Source organism: Musca autumnalis, unplaced genomic scaffold, assembly GCF_047663935.1.
Source record: "Musca autumnalis isolate F117 unplaced genomic scaffold, ASM4766393v1 scaffold_1, whole genome shotgun sequence".
NCBI classification, from domain to species: domain Eukaryota; kingdom Metazoa; phylum Arthropoda; class Insecta; order Diptera; family Muscidae; genus Musca; species Musca autumnalis.
The window spans coordinates 109,954,149-109,976,765 of record NW_027411644.1 but is presented as its reverse complement, the minus strand read 5'-3'; the positions used below and the strand labels follow the sequence as shown (position 1 = coordinate 109,976,765).

The following is a 22,617-nucleotide window of genomic DNA, read 5'->3' as shown; positions in this document are numbered from 1 at the left end:
TTTACACTGTTAACTAGTATGCCCTCGTATTATGATGGTTAGGGTCACTTGAAGCGCTATAAATGTCGGATACTTTTACATTGCTGATTCAAGGGATGCTCGGGGATTGTACCAGACCTTATTACAAGGTAATTCGAAGGCTTCTGCATGAAACTTGCCCCTTGGAATGTCGTGAAAACTATAAAATTTATGAAAAACTCAGGAATTCACATATTTAGCGAAGCTCAGGAGCATATATTATCCATAAGAACAACTTCAAAGCGTTCTAGGATCTCAAAATAATTAGTCCCACTGTATTTCCTGTGGTTTCATAAACTACTAAACTTAAAAACTCAAAGAAATCTGCAAGGGTCCGACTTAACAGCTATACGCGAAGTCTGACCTTAAATAACGTCAATTCAAGCAAAAATATGTTCCTATTTTGTCTAAAATATATCATAGACAACCAGAGACATTCGATAAAGCAATAAACTGTAAAATTTGTATTGCTTATTCCATAAATTTTACGATAATCTTAATATTTCATTGGGTGTATGTACACTTTTTCCCTATTAATTTTTTAATTTTTATAGAATTTACCGTTATTCGTATTATGGAATATATTTTTGTTGTATGTAATATTCTTTATTAGGGATATGAGAAGAACTATGTACTTGGATTTTCATAAAAATGCTACCTTACCCTTAAAACCCTAGATTTATAGGGTGTATGTGACTTTTTTTGGTTGACTGTACGTTAACTATACATATCTTCTTCACTATCATCAAAAAATAGTTAGACTGAGCTTATCATTTTAGAAAACTATAACTTTTGTGTACAACTTGTTCTGATATTTTTTCTAATTTATTAAAATCAAAACCAAAAACGCTCAGCTACATCACCGATAACTTATCGACGATTATTTTCTATCGCTTTTAATTTTGTCGCAGATACGATTGACAACGCGACATGACTCGCGTCGCAATACGGAATTGACACATAAATTTTTGCTCATTTTATTAATTTTAAGTTAAGACACTAATGTAAAAATATAAAAAACAGCAAAATCGTGTTTATTAATTTACTGTTAGCAATCGCAGTTTTAATGAAAGGAACTGGCCGATATTTGTAGAATTTGAAATTTAAAATCGTCTATATTTAATTTTAATTATATAATTTATATATGATTTTGTCCATCAAAATCCATCCATAAAAAAAATACAGAATGCGTGCAGACTTTCCTGATCTTTTGCTTAAAATGCTATTGTTTTCTACAGCTTGTTTGCACATTTTAAATGAAGGTAAAGATGGCAGTGAATGAATATCTCCAAAAATAGTATTCGCTATATACTAAACTAAAATTAATTCTATTCTACCATTTTCGAGCATTTACTTACTGCTACAACGTTTCTTCTTTACTTTAAACACATCAGTTTTCGAGTTTCCAAAAAGTTCTTGCATTTCGGGCATGCTAGAAGTATCTAATTCATCGCTTAAACGGTTGTTATTAGGAGTAGCGGATGTTAGGCAAAAGTTTTTGCTACTAGAAGTGCCAGCTTCATTGCTCATACAGAAGCGGATAATAAAATTGTTGATACCGTAGTAATTTCAGCAACAGGTACCGCAACTCGCCAGATATTTTTGTGGATATCTTTGTGATGCCCTAAAAAGCTTGCAAGACTATCAACAGTTGATTCTTCTACATTTAACAATGTGGCATATGTGTCAATATGCTTTCATAGGGTTGTGCCTCTTAGGGATTTCGGGAATGCAGCTCCACTGTTTAAAGCGACTTTGCATTATATGGTTTGCCACAGGACAAGCTCTACAATAGAAATGGGGTTTTATTTGAAATACCAGCACTTCTTCTGCATTTAACAATAATTTCAATCGACTTAATACAGAGGGGATCAAGTAAAACACCGACAGTTAGTCCCAGCTTGCCTCGCAGATTTATTCGAACGAGTTGCTTGGCGTAATCTATTGACTGCTTTGACACATTTTCCAAAAGGCCAGCTTGAATGCAATCAGTTATCTTCTCTTTTTTATTGATATTTTAAATTGTGAGTCCCTCAATTTCTCCCACCCTTCTTCGATTAAACACCTGTATAAAGGCCTGTAAAGGAGACGGAAGAAGCCAGTGGCTTTTCTCATTTAATGTAATTTTGTGTTAAAAATATTTGTTTTCCAATGTTAATTTGCGCTTTTAATTGTAGTTTATCCCTGAAGATGGTTGACGATGTCAACCGAAATATTGGAATAAAAAGCTTATAAACAAAAACCAACAAGTCTTTTCACTGACCTTAAGTCGAACAATAACTTCAAAATAAAGACTGATAAAATAAATAATAAAATAAAGGTCAGATTCGACACTACGTTCACGTCGTCCGCGCATGCCGCAGCTATCTGCCACAAACTGCAATGTAGAAACAAGGTTCTCAAGTCCCTGGTAGTACAGAAACAACTTGTTGAAAGCTCTCTGTACATAAAGATCAACTGGACACAAAATATTACATTTTGAAAATTTGAATTAATGCGTAATCCCTGATTTATAGCTTTGATATGCGCAACACTGTATTTCGCAATTATAAATACAGTGAGTCACAGTGAAAAGTATCCATTTCAGTTTCTTTCATAAAACCTGCGATTGTTAACAGTAAATTAACCTTTAACTGTGGAGGTGGGGGTAAATTTTACCCCTTCGATCATATTTTGTTAATTACTTTCAAATGATTTGAGCGATCGATCTAATTTTCTCTGTATCTTCATATTTCCTTAACATAAGTAGGCAGTAATGGTTTGGTTGTCATATGACTAGCAAGTGAGGAGATATGCTTACGGTGGTGTAAAAATTACCCCACGTCCAAGTTCTTGTCACTGTGGCACAGAGAATATTTTACCACCACCTCCAAACTACCGTAAGTATCCTATGTAAAAAAATGACCCCACGTCCAATACGACGTATGAATTTCATGGAAAAGTTTTGACCACACGTCAAACTCGGCATATGAATTATATATTCTGCATTTTCAATTAATCCATTTTCACAGCAAATCAGTGTTCCTATAATAAGGCAATTGCTAGAAGAGGACGATAAGTTCAGCAACGTTGACGGTGATGTTCGATCCCGAATTCAACATAACCAAAGGCTACTTACGTTAAATTATTACTAGGATCTTGGGCAAGGACTCAATAGCCCCATCCAAAATATATATCAGAGACTCGAAATATGTTATATATGCTTAGTAGGCATAACAAAAAAACTAGACATACCTGTTTCCAATCCAATAAAGGAATGTAAATAGGTTGCATCATACCCATATGTATGTGTACAGTGCGCGATCACTATGAATGATAATTCAACTATTTGGTAACCTGCAGATTTTTAAAAAACGTGTGTTTTTGAATGATCTCTGTATTTTTATTAAATATGTAGGCAAGACTGTCAAAAAATGTAATTTCACGTTTTTAAGTATTGTTATATTATTTATTTCTTCTAAAAATAAAATATGTCTTTTTTGTTGGATTAAAAAAAGGTCTGTGAAATGTAGAGCCTAATTTTCTATATAAACAAAGAGTGTGGTTTGATTTGATATTATTTTATTATTTGCTGACACAATACCATGCAAAAAATGCAAAATATTATAAAAAATAGAAAATATATAAAGAAATATTTAAGAATATGTATAGGGGTAAAATTTACCACCACGTCAAAAAGTACGTCCTACATTTTCACCTCCAAAGTTAAAGGTTAATGAAAACTATTTTGTTGTTTTTTATATTTTTACATTAATGTATTAACCTGAAATTAGCAAAAATCAGTTAAATGGACACATAGCCCAGAAAGTCTGCGTTCACCTTACTACTTTTCAAAAACGATGCTAAAACTTTAATAAATAGGTAAATGAGATCAGTTTTTCTTTTATCAAAATATTATTGGCAATCTTTAGTACCAGAATAAAAAGAAAAATTCTTGAAAATATATTATTATTATTACGAAGATAACGGTAAAAAAGTGTTATAACTGCTAAATTAGAGCCCCAAAAAGTCTGCGTTCACTTTGTATGTTGCAATAATACCGTTAGTTTTTTTTGATTTTTTTGCAGTTTTCTCCCATTTTTAATCAATATTGTCACAACTGGTCATTCTGTGAGGTCGTTTGCATACTTAACTTAAAAAAGTAAGTTATTTCAAGATGGGAAACAAGGGCAAAGAAATTGGCATCGATAAAAGGAAAATTCTAGGTAAATTATGGAAAAAGCTATCGAAATATTGGCGAAATTGTAGGTGGAACATATTAGTCCATACATAGAGTGATAATTAGCTATAAACAAACCAGAATTTTTACGTCAAACCCCAGATCTGGGCATTATATAGGAGCCAAAACCTTAAAATCTCAGCAGTATGCTTTGAAACGTTATGTTGTTGCAACCAAAATTTCGCAGTTCTTCTGCATTTTGGTTCAAATTGCGCTTTATGATGTTTAGGTAACCATACTTGTCCATTGTCGATTCAATAAATACAAGTTGGCCCACTCCAGAAGCTACTACACACCCTAAACCATAACAGCACCCTCGCCATTTTTTACAGTGTAAAACAAGATTTTGTTTTTCAAGCGCCGTTCGAGCTTTCTCCAAACAGTTTGAAGTCCTTTCATTGCAAACATATAGAACATGCTTTCGGCCGAAAATATGACTTGATTCCGGAATACTTGGAGGCTTGTTTATGTATTCATTAGCAAATTCAACATGTTTCTGCCTGTTCACTAGTGATATGTACGGCTTTCGCCGTGCGACTATACCATGATATCCAGCTTATATTTCTGGCGGTTTGTGCACAAATACTTTTTTTGGATGCCATTTCCACATTTTCAACCATTTTTGAAGTAATTATCAAACTGTTTGTTTTAACTATATTAGTTATGTTACGCTCCTCCCGTTCTGATAATATTTTTGACCGTCCAAAACTGAGCTTTGACCGTCCAGATCTGGGCATTGACTTCAAAATTTCGATTTTTTTATAGATAATTATCACTCTATGTATGGACTAATATGTTCTACCTACAGTTTCGCCTGTATTTTGATAGCTTTTTCCATTATTTACCTAGAATTTTCCTTTTATCGATGCCAATTTCTTTGTCCTTGTTTTCCATTCTTGAAATATTTTACTTTTTTAAGTGTGCAAATGACCTCACAGAATGACCAGCATGGTACAATAATACAGGTAGCATTATCAAGCCAGCTGATGGTAACATAATGTGTCAATTGCATTGAATTGATGTCAAATTTTGACATCTTATGTTACCAACAATTGCCGATGCGGCTACCTGTGTATTTGTACCATGATGACCAGTTTTGACAATATTGATTAAAAATGGGAGAAGACTGCAAAAAAAAAAAATAAAAAAAAAACTAACGGTATTATTGCAACATACAAAGTGAACGCAGACTTTTTGGGGCTCTAGTTTAGCAGTTTTAACACTTTTTTACCGTTATCTTCGTAATAATAATATATTTTCAGGAATTTTTCTTTTTATTCTGGTACTTAAGATTGCCAATAATATTTTTATAAAAGAAAAACTGATCTCATTTACCTATTTATTAAAGTTTTAGCATCGTTTTTGAAAAGTAGTAAGGTGAACGCAGACTTTCTGGGCTATGGGGCTCTAATTTAGCAGTTGTAACACTTTTCTACCGTTATCTTCGCAATAATAATATATTATCTGGAATTTTTCTTTTTATTCTGGTACTAAAGAGTGCCAATAACATATTTATGAAAGAAAAACTGATCTCGTTTACCTATTTATTAAAGTTTTAGCATCATTTTTGAAAAGTAGTAAGGTGAACGCAGACTTTCTGGGCTATGTGTATGTATGTATGTATGTACTTTAGATCAGCCATGCACACGCCTTTACGAAAAAGTTAAACACAATCTCTTTCCCGTACAATTGCCAAGAATACAATGGTGCACAAGAAGAGAATGCTATTTTGGGTTTTTGTATGGGAGAGAGAGTTGTAGTTAACTTTTTCGTAAAGACGCGTGCATGGCTGCAAGAATAGCATGCTCTTCGTGCTTTAGATGTTAATTTGCCCCTTGGAATGTTGTGAAAACTATAAAATTTATGAGAAAACTCAGGAATTCGTATATTTAGCGAATCTCAGGAGCATATTTTATCCACAAGAAAAACTTCATAGCGCTGTTGGATCCCAAAATTATTAGTCCCACTGTATTTTCTGGGGTTTCATAAACTACTAGACTGAAAAACTCAAAGAAATCTGCAAGGGTCCGCCTGAACGAGCTATACGCGAATTCTGACATTAAATAACGGCAATTAATCCACAAACATGTTCCTATTTTGTCTAAAATATGTCATAGACAACCAAAGACATTCGATAAAGCAAAAAAAAGCTTATTCCATAAATTTTACGGAAATCTCTATATTTCATTGGGTGTATGTACACTTTTTCCCCGTTAATTTTTATTGAATTTACCGTTATTCGTATTATGTAATATATTTTTGATATATGTAATATTGTTTATTAGGGATATAAGATAGGACTATGTACTTGGATTTTCATAAAAATACTTCCTTACCCTTAAAACCCGAGATTTATAGGGTGTATGTAGACTTTTTTGGTTGACTGTATAACCAGATTTAACAAACCCACTGGGTTTCACATGTCAACTCCTTTGCGTATACGTCAAATAAATCCTTATTAAGAAGGTTAACCCTGCAAAAGGCCATAAAATAAACATGGCCTTATATGTATGTATGTATGTATATGATTTTGTCCATCAAAATCCATCCATAAAAAAAACAAAAAAAAATACAAAATGCATGAATGTCTCCAAAAATAGTATTAACAGCATCAATTTCGTCTTGGCTCCACCTCCACTCTTTTTCCAAAAGGAGATCCTGTAGTGAGGAAGAAAAATTTTTATTATTTAAAATTATTTTATATCGCTAATATACTAAACTAATATTATTTCCTATTCTACCATTTTTGAGCATTTACTTACTGACACAACGTTTCTTCTTTACTTTAAACACATCAGTAGTGGGATTCTGTAACTCATTTTTGCTGTTATCGATAATCGTCGGTAAAATTAAAATTCTTATAATTTCGATAATTAACGAAATTTTTCGGTAAGTTAACGATGAATAAAAAGTAGTCGCTAGCCTCTACCGACACAAACAGTGATGCCAACTTTTCTTTATGTTTTTAGTCATAATTTTGCGATTTAATTTTACCGATTTTTGTCGGTAACAGCAAAATGAGTTACAGAATCCCACTACAGTTTCCGAGTTTTCAAAATTTTCTTGCATTTCGGATATTCTAGAAGTATCTAATTCTCCGCTTAGCGGATGTTAGGCAAAAGTTTTTGCCACTGGAAGTGCCAGCTTCATAGCTTATATTGATTCCATTATCGTGTAGTTTCTTGAATACAGAAGCGGATAATAAAATTGTTGATACCGTAGTAATTTCAGCAACAGGGGTACCGCAACTCGGCAGATATTTTTGTGGATATCTTTGTGATGCCCCAAAAAGCTTGCCAGGCTCAGTTGATTCTTCTACATCTAACAATGCGGCATATGTATGTTGCAATATGCTTTCGTAAAGTTGTGCCTCGAAGGGATTTCGGGAATGCAGCTCCACAATATAAAGTGAATTTGCATTATAGGGTTTGCCACAGACAAGCAAATCTTTCCCACTGCTATGCGTTCGTCGATTCTCGACGAAAAAACACATAACTATTTTGTTGGTATTGCATACTACAGCAATAAACAACATTTCGACGGTGCCCAGTCTCACAATTAGGAGGGTTGGTGTTTTTGTTTGGGATGACGACTTCTATTTACATATATACCACTTGGGTATAAAAAGTTTCTTGTTGAAAAACAAGAAACAAGGGAACTGATGAAGATCTGTGGCGAGATCTGAAACTATAGTATTCCCTGCCTTACCCCTTGGTAAACATCGCCAATTTTTCCCACTAATAAATTAAAGTTGTTTTAATAAAATAATAAATCAACGACTATGGGATTAAGCCTGACTATTTTGAAAAACAAAATAGAAGTCGTCATCCCAAACAAAAACGCCAACCCTTCTGAAATATTTATATTTATTACATTGTATAATCATTTGATTCCAGATGCCGATTTCCCGCTGAAGATTTCAACTTTGAGGAAACTGTTTTTTGTTTCACAACTGAAGCGTTCAACGATGTTTCTATATAATGTTTTCTTTTTAAAAGTTTGACGTTTTATAATGTCTTGTTCATACTAAGGTTAATTCGCTCTCTATTCGTTGTTCCAACCCAAATTACGATATAATTACTTCATTTCCCATAAAAAATTTTGAGAACGAACAACGATTTTTGTACATTGTTCAATTTAAATTGCTCTCAGAATGACGATAAAATATGTCCCATCTCTAACAAATGAGAGAATTTATCCAAATAAATTAATTATGACAAGAAAAATACAAAATTTATCAAAAACCCAAACAACGGTTTAACGACAAGTATACATTCAAATCATAGAAAATTTTGTCTTCTCTTTCATTGCACTTGCATTTCTTGTCCATCGTTTCAAATTCGCGTATAAATTTAGAAACAAAAATCAAATGCCTGCCGGAAAGTCTGTATACCAAAAAGTTATTTTGGCAGGTCTCTCTCTCGTTATTTTTAAAATAGAAAAATTTGAAATATACTGAAAACACCATAATTGTGAGAAAAAAAAATAGAAAACATGAATGAAACTAATATACAGTCGAAATCGCTTATAACGTCGTCGTTTATAACGTCATATCGGTTATAACGACGATATCCAAAAGTTCCAAATCTCTGGAGCCCTTTATAGCCCTATCGCTTATAACGACATATCGGTTATAGCGACAAATTCCGTCGGTCCCTTCACCGACGTTATAAGCGATTTCGACTGTAATTTAATATTAAATAGATATCAAAAAGAAGGACAAATATTTTTTCAGTTCATATAAATTAACTTTAGTCGTCTTTTGGCTGAAACTTTCTTTAAAATCAGTAAACAAAAACTATCAAAATATGAATCATGTTGCTATTATGAATTGTGTACCATGTCGTATGAACGGGTTAATTCGTGTACGTAATTAAGAGAATGAACGACGTGATTCAAATGCTGGTATGAACATGGCATAAATTATTTCATTCAGTTTTTCTTTTATTAAAGTCTGTTATGTATTTCTTTGGAATTTTTTATGTACCTATGTGTGTGTCTGTTGTTGCTTTTCTATGCCTTTCAATAGATAGCCAGTGAGAGCTTACTGAGAGCAAGTGAGCATAAATTTCAATGTGTTTTTTAAGCACACTGATGCATGTGTTTGCTTCTTTTTGTTGCTTTTGGGTTTGTATTTGTTTGCACTTAAACATATAATTTGTTTGCACCTAAATATATAATTTGTTTGCACACAAACATATATTTGTTTAAAACTAAGTCGGTGCCTTATGATGATTATTTTGTACTCGTAGTACTCAAAGGTGGTAAACTTTTACCAACTATGATGGACGTGATACAAGGTGCTTTGGTACACTTGTCAGGCTAGGCCCTGGACAATGGTTTTAAAGTGAAAGTGGCGAACATAAACTCGTTCTATTCACCAGGAAGCACACACTTCCCGATTTCCAGCAACTAGTTCTGGATTGAGTTGCACTAGAGCTTTTTCTAGAAGGAAAATACATACGAACAATCCTGGATCATCAAATGACCTGGACCTTTGAAAGTCAGGAAGGAGACAAGTTTCATTATTTGGACATGCGAAGTTCTTGATCTTAATTGAAAGTCAGCTTGAGCTTGGCGTTAGGTTTATATGCACACCTCTTTCAGGCTTGACTTTCCTTTTGTAATTATTCCAAGTAGAATATCCACTTATCAAAATATCTTATAAAAGCTTAAAGATATCTGTAAAATCTTTCAAGCAGATATTCTTGCCATCAGAAAAGCAGAAGAGTTAGTTAGAGAAATTGAAATCAGAGAAATCGAGGCCAAGGCTCTCAAGTCATGGAACAAAAACTCGCGAGCTGTCCTTTCCTGCAGAACAGTTTTGTATGACATACGAAATATGGTTAAAATTTGCTGGGTTGTAGGACATAGTGATATAATGCGAAAGGCTGTTGAACTAGTTCGGGGTGACCCTAAGTCGATCGATTTACCAAATTAATAAATCTGTAAGGAGCGGGTGCAAATTTTGGGAGGAAGATCTTATCCATCTGAAGCTCGCGACTAAATTCTTTCAAATTTCCTCATGAACTTGAGTTTCCTTGCTGAAGTAGAAGACTTCCTCCTCAGTATGCAAAGTCAGGTCTCTCTTCACGAATTGCGGTCAAGTTCAGATTAAGTAACATCTCCTGGTTCTGCTCTTCTGAAGTAAAACTTTCCAATTGGTCGCGGAGTTCCCTACTCTACTTCTCTAAACGATCTTCAATAGTATGGGAGAGTCTTGTGCAGGTTGTCCCCGCTATAGTTCCGTTCCTGTCATTGAGAGAAATGGAAACGTTTTTAAAAAATATGCAGCTGACTTTATTTGTTTAAATCCATTTTTACACAATTTTTCATACATAGGTAAACAACATATAAGTACTTAATATTTTGAAGTTTATGTCACTTTCGGGACTTTTTATCCTCTTTTGCGACGTAACATCATTTTCACGTAGGTTAGAGAAGTGTGATGGCCTGAAAATGAATACCAAACCACACCTTTGGCATAGCTTGTGTCCCCATAATGGCCATTTAAGTTACTGAAAACAAAAAAGAAGAGGAAAATAAAACAACGACAAATTTAGAGTCTAAATTTTAGACGCCTGGAAAGTGGGATTTTTCTTTACTACCCACCTTGAATGGCACTTCGAATACCACCAAGCCCCCATATACATAACGGCACAATTTCCCTCAGCATGCACATCATTATCTTGATCTTTTGTTGAGAATTTCATACCGATATGAGACTTCAGAGAATCACCTGCCGTCCCCGTATATTTTATATATAATTTTAAAGCTATCATATTTGGCATAACCTTTAGCTGCGTTAGTACCATTCACCATGACAATCAGTAATTCCTGGGGTCCTTGATAATTTGTTAGCGCATGCAGCTTATCCATACCAATGAAAAACTCTCCATCAATATCACCAAAACCCGTCTTATATTCCGACCATGTCCGGTAAAAATCACCAGAGCCATCTTCACGTCTTTGTATAACAGTCCAGTCACCACCGTCGGTATGGGCATCACATTCTACGAGGAAACTTTCATTGCTAAATTGAGGGATACGTATGTAGTAGTAACCGCTGCGTTCGGTGCAGGATGTTATCTCTGCACAAGTAGAATAGGGTCCATGGGTTTGGCTAGGGAGAAAAAAGATTGGGAATTTTCTTTTATTGTTATCGAAAATTTTATCGTCATAGAAAAGTTTTTAACGACAATTTTTCGTTATGGAAAAGTTGTTGTAGAAAACGTTTCTTTATAGAAAAGTTGTTATCGACAACTTTTTGCTATAGAAAAGTTTTTATCGAAACTTGTCGTTATATAATAGGAGTAATCGACAAGTTTTCGTTATAGAAAAGTTGTTATCGACAAACGTTTCTTTATAGAAAAGTTGTTATCCTCAACTTTTTGCTATAGAAAAGTTTTTATCGAAACTTTTCGTTATATAATAGGAGTAATCGACAAGTTTTCGTTATAGAAAAGTTGTTATCGACAACTTTTCGTTAAAGAAAAAGTGTTATTAACACCTTTTTTTTAGAAAAGTTGTTATCGACAATTTTACCGTTATAGACAATTTGTTATCTGTAGATTCGTTGTGGAAATGTTGTTATCGACCAATTTTCGTTATAGAAAAGTTGTTATCGACAAATTTTTGTTATAGAAAAGTTGTTATCGACAACTTTTTGTCATAGGAAAGTTGCTATCGACAATTTGTCACTATAGAAAAGTTGTTATCGACATAGATTCGTTGTAGAAATGGTGTTATCGACAAATTTTCATTATAGAAGTAGTTATCGAAAATTTTTCTTTATGGAAAAGTTGTTATCGATAACTTTTCATTATAGAAGTAGTTATCGAAAATTTTTCTTTATGGAAAAGTTCTTATCGATAACTTTTCATTATAGAAAAGTTGTTATCGTCAAAGATACGTGGTTACCGATGAATTTTCTTTATTGAGATATTATAATCGACAATCCTTCGTTAGAGCAAAGTTGTTTGCCGAAGAGTTTTCTTTACAAAATTTCACTTTACCTACCATTTATAGGGTAATGTATCAACACGAATATCAAACATAGACAAATCTATAAAAATAAAACGTTATATTTATTGATGAACTAGTGCTCAGTCTAGTTAAAAGTATTTACCTTTCTTATCCGTTTGTTGGCTAAGAGTGGAATAAAAATTAACATTTTTATTAATTTAGAAGTTAATAAAAACCCTTACACCAAAACTGTTTACCTCAGATTGGAATTTTCTATGGAACTTTTGATGTCATCTATATCTTTTATAAGTTTTTTGGCTCCATATGTATCTTCCCAACCAAAGATACCCTAAAATGTATTTTAGAAAAACATTTTAAAATAAATTATATAATTATCACAATAATAATATGTATATAGGTTCAAATTTACACTTGCCACATTATCCTCACAACGCATTGGTAGCGCCGCCACAAATAAATTTATTGTGAAAAATACTCGAAATAAAACCCCAAGTTTCGACATTTTCAAGCAGAATTTTAACTTTGTATTTGATGGTTTATTAAGTACTGTCGATTTCTTTCAAAACATTCATATTTATACAGCATTTGAAAATTGTTGTTATCAGCATTGAAGCGGCGGTTTGCAAGGGGAATAACATGCCGCACCTCAATATTTTAATTAAGTCTTCAAAGTTTTGCGGAATTTTAAAACACACACATACATACATATGTATGTATGTGTGTTAATATTTTCTGCGGTGCCATTTGTATTTTTTATACCCTACACCACCTTGTGGTAAGGGGTATTATGTCTTTGTGCATTAGTTTGTAACATGCAAATGGAAACGAGATAGAGCCACAGTTCCTTTTAGGGATATACAAAGAATCACTTTCTGAGTCGATTTACGCATGTCCGTCTGTCCATGTATTTTTGTAAACAAAGTACAGGTCGCATTTATTGTCCGATTCGTATGAAAATTGGGGAAGATAGTTTTTTTGGCCAAAGGACGAACGCTATTTATTTTGGTAAAAATCGGTTTAGATTTTGATATAGCCCCCATATATATCTTCGCCCGATTTAAGGCATTTGGTGCACGAAACACGCTATATATGTCCGATTTCAATGAAATTTGGAATGTGCGACGGAATTTAGTCTAGAAATAAGTGTTGCAAATTATATAGAAATCGGTTCAAATTTGGATATATATATTCTCGGCCGATTTTAGTATTTGATGCACGAAACGCGCTATATATGTCCGATTTCAATAAAATTTGGAATGGTTGCCGGGATTCGAAATCGGTTCAGATTTGGATATAGCTCTCATATATATTTTAGGCAGATTTGAGGTATTTGATACACGAAACACGCTATATTTGTCCGATTTCAATGAAATTTGGAATGTGTGGCGGTGGTTAGTCTAGGAATAACTGTGCCAAATCATATCGAAATCGGTTCAGATTAGTGAACAAATATTTTTTTTTAAATTCACGTTAATTGGTGAGTGGGTCAGTGAAAAATATTTTTTTTTTAATATACGTTAATTGGTGAGTGGGTCAGTGAAAAAAATATTTTTTTTTTAAATCTACGTTAGTTGGTGAGTGAGTCAGCGAAAAATATTTTTTAAAAATTCACGTTTATTGCTGTGTTTGTCCTCGAAAAATATATTCTTTAAAAGTTCACGTTTATTGCTGTTTTTATCCTTAAAAAATGTTCTTTAAAAGTCCACTTTTATTGCTGTGTTTGTCCTTGAATAAGTATTCTTTAAAAATCCACGTTTATTAGTCAGAGGGTCAATGAAAAAAATATTCTTTAAAAATCCACGTTTATTAGTCAGAGGGTCAATGAAAAAAATATTCTTTAAAAATCCAGGTTTATTAGTCCAGGTTTATTAGGTCAATGAAAAAAATATTCTTTAAAAATCCACGTTTATTAGTCAGGGGGTCAATGAAAAAAATATTCTTTAAAAATCCACGTTTATTAGTCAGAGGGTCAATGAAAAAAATATTCTTTAAAAATCTATGCTTATTGCCGTGTTTGTCCTTGAAAAATATTCCTTAAAAGTCCACGTTTGTTGGTCTATGGTGCTTGAAAAAATATTCCTTAAAAGTCCACGTTTGTTGGTCTATGGTGCTTGAAAATATATTCTTTCAAAATCCACGTTTAATGGTCAGTGGGTCAGTGAAAAGTATTCTTTAAAAATCCACGTTTATTGGTCAGAGGGTCAACGAAAAATATATTCTTTAAAAATCCACCTTTATTGGTCTGTGGTTGCTTGAAAAAATATTCTTTAAAAATCCATGATGGATTGAAAAATATTCTTTAAAAATCCACGTTCGTTGGTCTATGAGTGGTTGGAAAAATATTCTTTAAAAATCCACGTTTTTGGGATATGAGTAGTTGGAAAAATATTCTTTAAAAATCCACGTTTTTGGGATATGAGTAGTTGGAAAAATGTTCTTTAAAAATCCACGTTCATTGGTCTATGAGTGGTTTGGAAAATATTCTTTAAAAATCCACGTTTACTGGTCTATGAGTGGTTGGAAAAATATTCTTTAAAAATCCATGTTTATTGGGATATGAGTAGTTGGAAAAATATTCTTTAAAAGTCCACGTTTTTGGGATATGAGTAGTTGGAAAAATATTCTTTAAAAATCCACGTTTTTGGGATATGAGTAGTTGGAAAAATATTCTTTAAAAATCCACGTTTTTGGGATATGAGTAGTTGGAAAAATGTTCTTTAAAAATCCACGTTCATTGGTCTATGAGTGGTTTGGAAAATATTCTTTAAAAATTCACGTTTACTGGTCTATGAGTGGTTGGAAAAATATTCTTTAAAAATGCAAGTTTATTGGTCTATGAGTGGGTGAGAAAATATTTTTTAAAAATCCACGTTTTTTGGGATATGAGTAGTTCGAAAAATATTCTTTAAAAATCCACGATTTTTGGAAAAATATTCTTTAAAAATCCACGATTTTTGGAAAAATATTCTTTAAAAATCCACGTTTATTGGTCTATGAGTAGTTGGAAAAATATTCTTTAAAAATCCATGTTTATTGGGATATGAGTAGTTGGAAAAATAATTTTTTAAAAATCCACGTTTATTGCTGTGTGGTTGCTTGAAAAAATATTTTTTTAAAAATCCACGCTTATTTCTGTGGGGTTGCTTGAAAAAATATTCTTTAAAAATCCAGGTTTGCTGCTGTGTAATTGCTTGAAAACTATTCTTAAAAAATCCACGTTTATTGCTGTGTGGTTGCTTGAAAAAATATGCTTTAAAAATCCAGGTTTGCCGCTGTGTGTTTGCTTGAAAAAATATTCTTTAAAAATCCATGGTTATTGCTGTTTGGTTGCTCGAAAAAACATTCTTTAAAAATCCAAGTTTATTGCTGTGTTTGTCCTTGAAAAAATATTCTTTAAAAATCCACGTTTATTGGTCAGTGGGTCAGCGAAAAAATACTCTCTAAAAATCCACGTTTATTGGTCAGTGGGTCAGCGAAAAAATACTCTCTAAAAATCCATGAATTCAAAACAACTGTAAACATCAAATGCCGTTTTAATTTATTTTACAATATTTCATATTTAATAATATTTTCTCTTAAACAATAAATACACCACTCTGTTCAAGCAAATTTGGGAAGTTTCCAAAACACAAAACCTGTGTGTGCCTCATTCCTAATCCTAATCAATTAATAATTTTTGCGTCCATTCACCATTAAAAAGTTCGAATTTCCGGAGTCCAGATTTTTCGTAATTCTTCCTAAATATTTTCATTGTCTTCCAATTTCTCCGAATCCTGGCCCTGGGCCATTAAACGATTGGCCTCTTGCATTTGCAGCTGTTGGCGTTGGCGATTTTTCTGACGGAATATTTCTTTGCTGGCCTCCTTAATTGCCTCATAGATTTTAGCCTGAGACATAATTTGTTTTTGTACATTTTCCACAGCCGGCTCGGCATTAATGTCTATTAAATCCGATAGACCCTCAGACATGTAATCGTTACTGTAACCGCTTTTGTCTTCAATATCGCCGCGTTTTATTACCGGATACGAGGGAGGATGGGAGGAGGTTCGCTTTTTACCACAACCTATGAAATACCAAGGAAGTGAGAGAATAATTTTTAGGGTATATTGGATCCTCTTTGTGGAACTAACCTGTAAAGGCATTGCAGAATGGTCGCTTCTCGTACTTCCACTGGATAATGCCGCTCAACTTGTGCTGCTTTTGAGAGAAAAAAATATTTTGTTGTTTTATTAAATTTAATCTTCTGACGAAGTCGATCTTACATTGTTCACATTCACCTCGGCCTGAGTCACATCGAACCACAGATGTAGGGTAAAAAGACCCACAAATAAGACACCATTTAAAGTCATTGTTATATCTGGAGAACTTGGAAACTTCACTTGATAAAATAATTTGTTCACAATCACAATTCTTGGTGTCCACCAAACAACTGACCACCGTTCACAACAACGTCCGAATGCCGTTTGAGTCAAAACTCAAGAAATCACTGCAACTTATTATTGTTTCAAGAAAACTCTTGCAGGTCCTTTCATTGGCTTAACGCAGTGACCTTTTCACAGCACAGCTGTATAAATGGCTTGTCCAAAATCGCTTTGGTGAACTGTGGTTGATATCCCGCGGAGCTTTTAAAGTGTTTTGGTGGTCATTTTGGTTGGTGGTAATTGATTTTTGTGTTTTCATAGATTTTTCTTTTGTTCTTCCTTAGACTGTTTTAGCGCGCTCTGGTTTGCAACACACTTACAGTCAATAATATTGCACCCACCCCCCTACAGCACAACATAACGCTTGTTGAGTTGTTGCTGTTGTTCCTGTTAATGTCCTGTATTATTAATAGGATATTTCTTATCATAGGTCAAATTGAAGTTTGATTTAAAGTCAAATGTCATTGTTAAAGATTGAAAGAAATTTTCTCAAGTCCAAACGGGTCTAAACACAATTTGAGAGAGGTATTTTTAATTTTTTTTAAGTTACCACAGACCAATAAAGGTGGATTTTTAATGAATATTTTTTCCAACACCCACAGAACAATAAGTGTGGATTTTTAAAGAATGTTTTTTTTTTAATTTTTTTAAAGATTTTTTTTTCAAGCAAGCTCAGAACAGTAAGCTTGGATTTTTATAGAATATTTTTCCAACCACTCACAGGCCAATAAACGTGGATTTTTAAAGAATATTTTTACAAGCAACCACAAACCAATAAACGTGGATTTTCGAAGAATATTTTCCAACCACTTATAGACTAATAAACGTGGATTTTTAAAGAATATTTTTCCACCCACTCATAGACCAATAAAAGTGGATTTTTAAAGAATATTTTTCCAACCACTCATCGACCAATAAACGGGGATTTTTAAAGAATATTTTTCCAACCACTCATGGACCAATAAACGTGGATTTTTAAAGAATATTTTTCCAATAAATCATAGACCATTAAACGTGGATTTTTAAAGAATATTTTTTCAACTCCTCATATACCTATAAATGTGGATTTTTAAAAAAATATTTTTTCGACCACTCACAGACCAATAAACGTGGATTTTTAAAGAATATTCTTCCAACCACTCATGGACCAATAAACGTGGGTCTTTAAAGAATATTTTTCCAACCACTCATGGACCAATAAACGTGGATCTTTAAAGAATAATTTTCCAACCACTCATGGACCAATAAACGTGAATTTTTAAAGAATATTTTTCCAACCACTCATGGACCAATAAACGTGAATTTTTAAAGAATATTTGTCAATTAAATCATAGACCATTAAACGTGGATTTTTAAAGAATATTTTTCCATTGAATCATAGACCATTAAACGTGGATTTTTAAAGAATATTTTTCCATTAAATCATAGACCATTAAACGTGGATTTTTAAAGAATATTTTTTCGACCACTAACAGACCAATAAAAGTGGATTTTTAAAGAATATTTTTCCAACTACTCATATACCTATAAATGTGGATTTTTAAAAAATATTTTTTCGACCACTCACAGACCAATAAACGTGGATTTTTAAAGAATATTTTTCCATTAAATCGTAGACCATTAAACGTGGATTTTTAAAGAATATTTTCCATTAAATCGTAGACCATTAAACGTGGATTTTTAAAGAATATTTTTCCATTAAATCGTAGACCATTAAACGTGGATTTTTAAAGAATATTTTTCCATTAAATCGTAGACCATTAAACGTGGATTTTTAAAGAATATTTTCCATTAAATCGTAGACCATTAAACGTGGATTTTTAAAGAATATTTTTCCATTAAATCGTAGACCATTAAACGTGGATTTTTAAAGAATATTTTTCCATTGAATCATAGACCATTAAATGTGGATTTTTAAAGAATATTTTTCCATTAAATCATAGACCATTAAACGTGGATTTTTAAAGAATATTTTTTCGACCACTAACAGACCAATAAAAGTTGATTTTTAAAGAATATTTTTCCAACCACTCATGGACCAATAAACGTGGATTTTTAAAGAATATTTTTCCAACTACTCATATACCTATAAATGTGGATTTTTAAAAAATATTTTTTTGACCACTCACAGACCAATAAACGTGAATTTTTAAAGAATATTTTTCCAACCACTCATGGGCCAATAAACGTGGATTTTTAAAGAATATTTGTTCGACCACTCATGGACCAATAAACGTGGATTTTTAAAGAGTATTTTTTAACCTCTCATAGGCAAATAAACGTAGAGTTTTAAATAATATTTTTCCAATCCCTCATAGACCAATAAACGAGGATTTTTAAAAATTATTTTTCCAATAACTCATAGACAAATAAAAGTGGATTTTTAGAGAATATTTTTCCATCCACTCATAGACCAATAAAGGTGGATTTTTAAAGAATATCTTTCCAACCACTCATAGAACAAAAAACGTGGATTTTAAAATAATATTTTTTCCATCCACTCATAGACCAATAAACGTGGATTTTAAAATACTATTTTTTCCATCCACTCATAGACCAATAAACGTGGATTTTAAAATAATATTTTTTCCATCCACTCATAGACCAATAAACGTGGATTTTAAAATACTATTTTTACATCCACTCATAGACCAATAAACGTGGATTTTTAAAAATATATTTTCCAACCATCCACAGACCAATAAACGTGGATTTTTAAAGAATATTTTTCTAACCACTCATAGACAAATAAACGTGCATTTGTAAAGAATATTTTTCCAACCAATCATAGACCAAGAAACGTGGCTTTTTAAAGAATATTTTTCAAACCACTGATAGACCAATAAACGTGGATTGTTAAAAAATATTTTCCATCCACTCATAGGCCAATAAACGTGGATTGTTAAAAAATATTTTCCATCCACTCATAGACCAATAAACGTGGATTTTTAAAGAATATTTTTCCAACTACTCATAGACCAATAAACGTGGATTTTTAAAGAATATTTTTCCAACTACTCATAGACCAATTAACGTGGATTTTTAAAGAATATTTTTCCAACTACTCATATTTTTTCAAATTTCAAGTCTCTTTTGTATTACGAAGGCGTACATTTGTCGATGGACCACCACTGTATAAAATCCCACGCGTTCGACTACAAAACTTCAAAACCGATCTACACAAACACAAACATAAAATGCTTAGTTGCATGTTCTAACCTAAAACTTGAGAGAGAACATTAATGGTACTTCTGTTTGTACTTTAAAACATTTTCTATATAATTTTGTAGGGCTGGCTGACAATGTCCCTTCCTCCCCCTCCAAAATAAGGAAACAATAAACTCAGAAAAGACCGATCCAAAAAGCTTGTAATGTCATGTCCACTGAAGTGATGTACGCCGGCAAAATATTGTAGCTATTTTTAAAAATCCTAATCATCAAACACCGAAATCTCTCACCGAAGAGAGAGCGAGAACATAAAACACAAATTTGAATGTTGCGTTTTCAATTTTCGAACAAGAGACCATAGAGAACAGAAAAAAAAATAAATAAAGAAAATAATGGAAAATTCAATGAAGAAAAATTTTTTGGTATGTCTTCTGAAGATCTGCGGGTGAGCATTAACGCAGCAGCAATTTCGAAAGTGCTCTCAAGGCGAACGGTAGCATTTGCAGTTGAAACGCGGAAACTTTGAATTGGTGAAGTGATAAAAAAGAAATATATTTTTGGATTTAAATTAGTCTGTAGAATTGATATACCAAAAAAGTGAGGAAAAAAAGACAAAATTTGGAAAATCATTTGAAAAACGGAAATTAAAAAATAAATTAATTAAAAAATAATTAAATCTACAAATGTGAGTAATATTATATCGAATGAAATAAAAAAAGGATTCGTAACTGAAATTTTGTGAAACACATAAAATAAGTGAAAAAATTCTATTTTTGTACTTTGAAGAATTTTAAAAAAGTATTGCGAAAGGTGACAATTTCGAAAAAGTGAACCTTGAACAAATAAACTTTGCATAACGCATAATGTTTCTATCTTAATAGATTTAAATAATAGTTTTAGCAAACATTTTGAAAAGTGTGGAAATGTATGGGAAATTTAATGCAATAAATGGCATGGACTAATATTGATTGCCATAATTTTTGGTGATGGAAACCCGAAAATAGCTACAAAAGCCGGCTGAAATTTTGTCAACCTAAAAAATGCTGGAGTTGGTAAACGCGAGCATTGAATGATCTACACAATTACTAAATTTTTGTGATAAACAACATTTTCTGGTCCAGAAAGCTGCATTTTTTATAAAAGTGATAAAAAACTAAAATTTTCAGAAAACGAGATGGCACATTTTTTCAGAGATTTTGAAATATACATATAAATATTTTTTTAAATTGAAAGCAGTAAATATTTTCATGGTTACCATAGTGTTTTCTATTTCTCTCTATTTAATTAGTTTGATCACACATCTTTTCCTCATTAAAGTAGCGAGAGTGTATGTGTAATATGGTGATGTAGTGGAATAGACCCAGACTTCGAATCCGAGGATTTCCACGTCAAATCGGGCAACATCAATTATTTAAATTTTTTTTTTGTCTATGAGTTACTAAGATAGAATCTAGTGGAGATGTTATCGACTATAAATTCGAGGGTTCCAAATTCAAAATCTGTCAACAACAATTTTGTTTCAAAGAATTATGGGAACAATACGTCGTTCTCTGTGGGAGTTGAGAATACTACTACATTACTTGTGCTGATGGGACGTTTGCAGGGTTCTCCATTGTGCGTCGCTCAGGAATGTAGTTCAGAAATGAGACGGCATAGGACTTTTTTCATGGATTTCAACTTTTGGTTGATGTGGGTTCCACCACCTCAAGGATCTTTCGATTCTGAACAGTTGTGATACGCCTGTCATCGTCAAAAATATCAAATTGTCTGTTGACTTCTCTTGTCCAGGAAGTAAATAAGGATACCATAGGCTTTTCCCAAGATAACTTTAAATTGCGCTTCCGTAATAAATTATAATGGCGGCTAAATTTTAGGACTTAATTCGGCGGAAGGATTATCTAGCGGCTACGATACTTCATAGATAGCGAATTTGTCTAGCTTTAGAATGGAATTTATGTGAGCCACCTTCTTAATGTCCGGAATTACCAATTTTCCCTAAAATTGGATTTACTGCAATTCACGATGGGATTAAACATTTTGGTCTCAACTTTGTACATCGTAATATATCTTCCAGATATATTATATCAGGTTTGACTATGGATTATATCGGGTACCTCCCAAACAAAATTTAAAAATTGTTGGACAAAGTGCAGTTTAAGGACATGTCTTGGATTGCTTTAACATTATTTGCAGCAGATTGTCGTTGCGGCCCCTATTACAACAGCACATTTATAGGGGACAAGTACTTACTTTCAGTTATTATGGCACAGAAGCTTTGGCGGCACCACTAAAATTATAACTTACGAATTAAGTACACGATTTCAGATCGTAAAGATTCTTCCAAACGTTTATATAGTTCAAAAAATGTCTGTATCGGACAACTCCTCTCCTTCGGATACCTTCCGTTTAAGGGCTTTTCGAGGATAGTTTTCAAATTTTCATTAATGGTAGTCCTTGTGACATAATGATCCAAAAACTCTAAAAACTCCACGGTGACCAACTAAAGTGGCTGCGAGGCACTATAACTATCGATGAAGTTCGAAGAAATACTATGTCTGGGCACTTCTCTCTCACTTTTAATAGCGGGTACTCGATCCATAGATCATGACTGTGGTTGTTGTAACATTATTTTGTATGTTTGTATTTTCCTCTTTCTGTTTAATCTAGCTCTGGGTCTATTTCCAGATTTAGGAATGTGACTTTTTCAATAGGATGCAACCACAGATCTACTGAAGTGAATTGAGTAGATTTGGCAGGGTAGTTGTAAAGAGGCAGTGTGTCGTGCGGGCTTGTGCCGCATGCTGG

At 32.8% G+C, this 22,617-nt stretch overlaps 2 protein-coding genes and 1 pseudogene across 4 annotated transcripts in view; 1 reads left to right on the top strand and 2 right to left on the bottom strand.

The window, feature by feature from the left end:
• Window positions 1–10,536: 10,536 nt before the first annotated feature.
• Window positions 10,537–12,750, bottom strand: LOC141390758 (fibrinogen C domain-containing protein 1-like; annotated as a pseudogene).
• Window positions 12,751–15,746: 2,996 nt separating this feature from the next.
• On the bottom strand, window positions 15,747–16,766 carry CCAP (Crustacean cardioactive peptide). Of its 3 annotated transcripts, none has more exons than XM_073963715.1 (3): window positions 16,486–16,766; window positions 16,354–16,420; window positions 15,747–16,286 (listed from the first exon to the last, which is right to left on the bottom strand). In XM_073963715.1, exons 1-3 carry the CDS (start codon window positions 16,570–16,572, stop codon window positions 15,961–15,963), a joined length of 480 nt encoding a protein of 159 aa, XP_073819816.1. In that variant the 5' UTR covers window positions 16,573–16,766; the 3' UTR covers window positions 15,747–15,960. The 3 variants fall into 3 exon arrangements, with proteins under 3 accessions (XP_073819816.1, XP_073819817.1, XP_073819818.1); XM_073963716.1 differs by having other exon boundaries at window positions 15,824–16,286; window positions 16,354–16,417; window positions 16,486–16,666; XM_073963717.1 differs by having other exon boundaries at window positions 15,824–16,286; window positions 16,354–16,417; window positions 16,501–16,666.
• Window positions 16,767–19,872: 3,106 nt separating this feature from the next.
• LOC141404682 (uncharacterized) overlaps window positions 19,873–22,617 on the top strand; it is a 47,787-nt gene continuing 45,042 nt past the window's right edge. The window contains exon 1 of the mRNA XM_073988282.1: window positions 19,873–20,497. The gene's annotated coding sequence lies outside the window, so the exon portion shown is untranslated. The remainder of the gene's footprint in view (window positions 20,498–22,617) is intronic.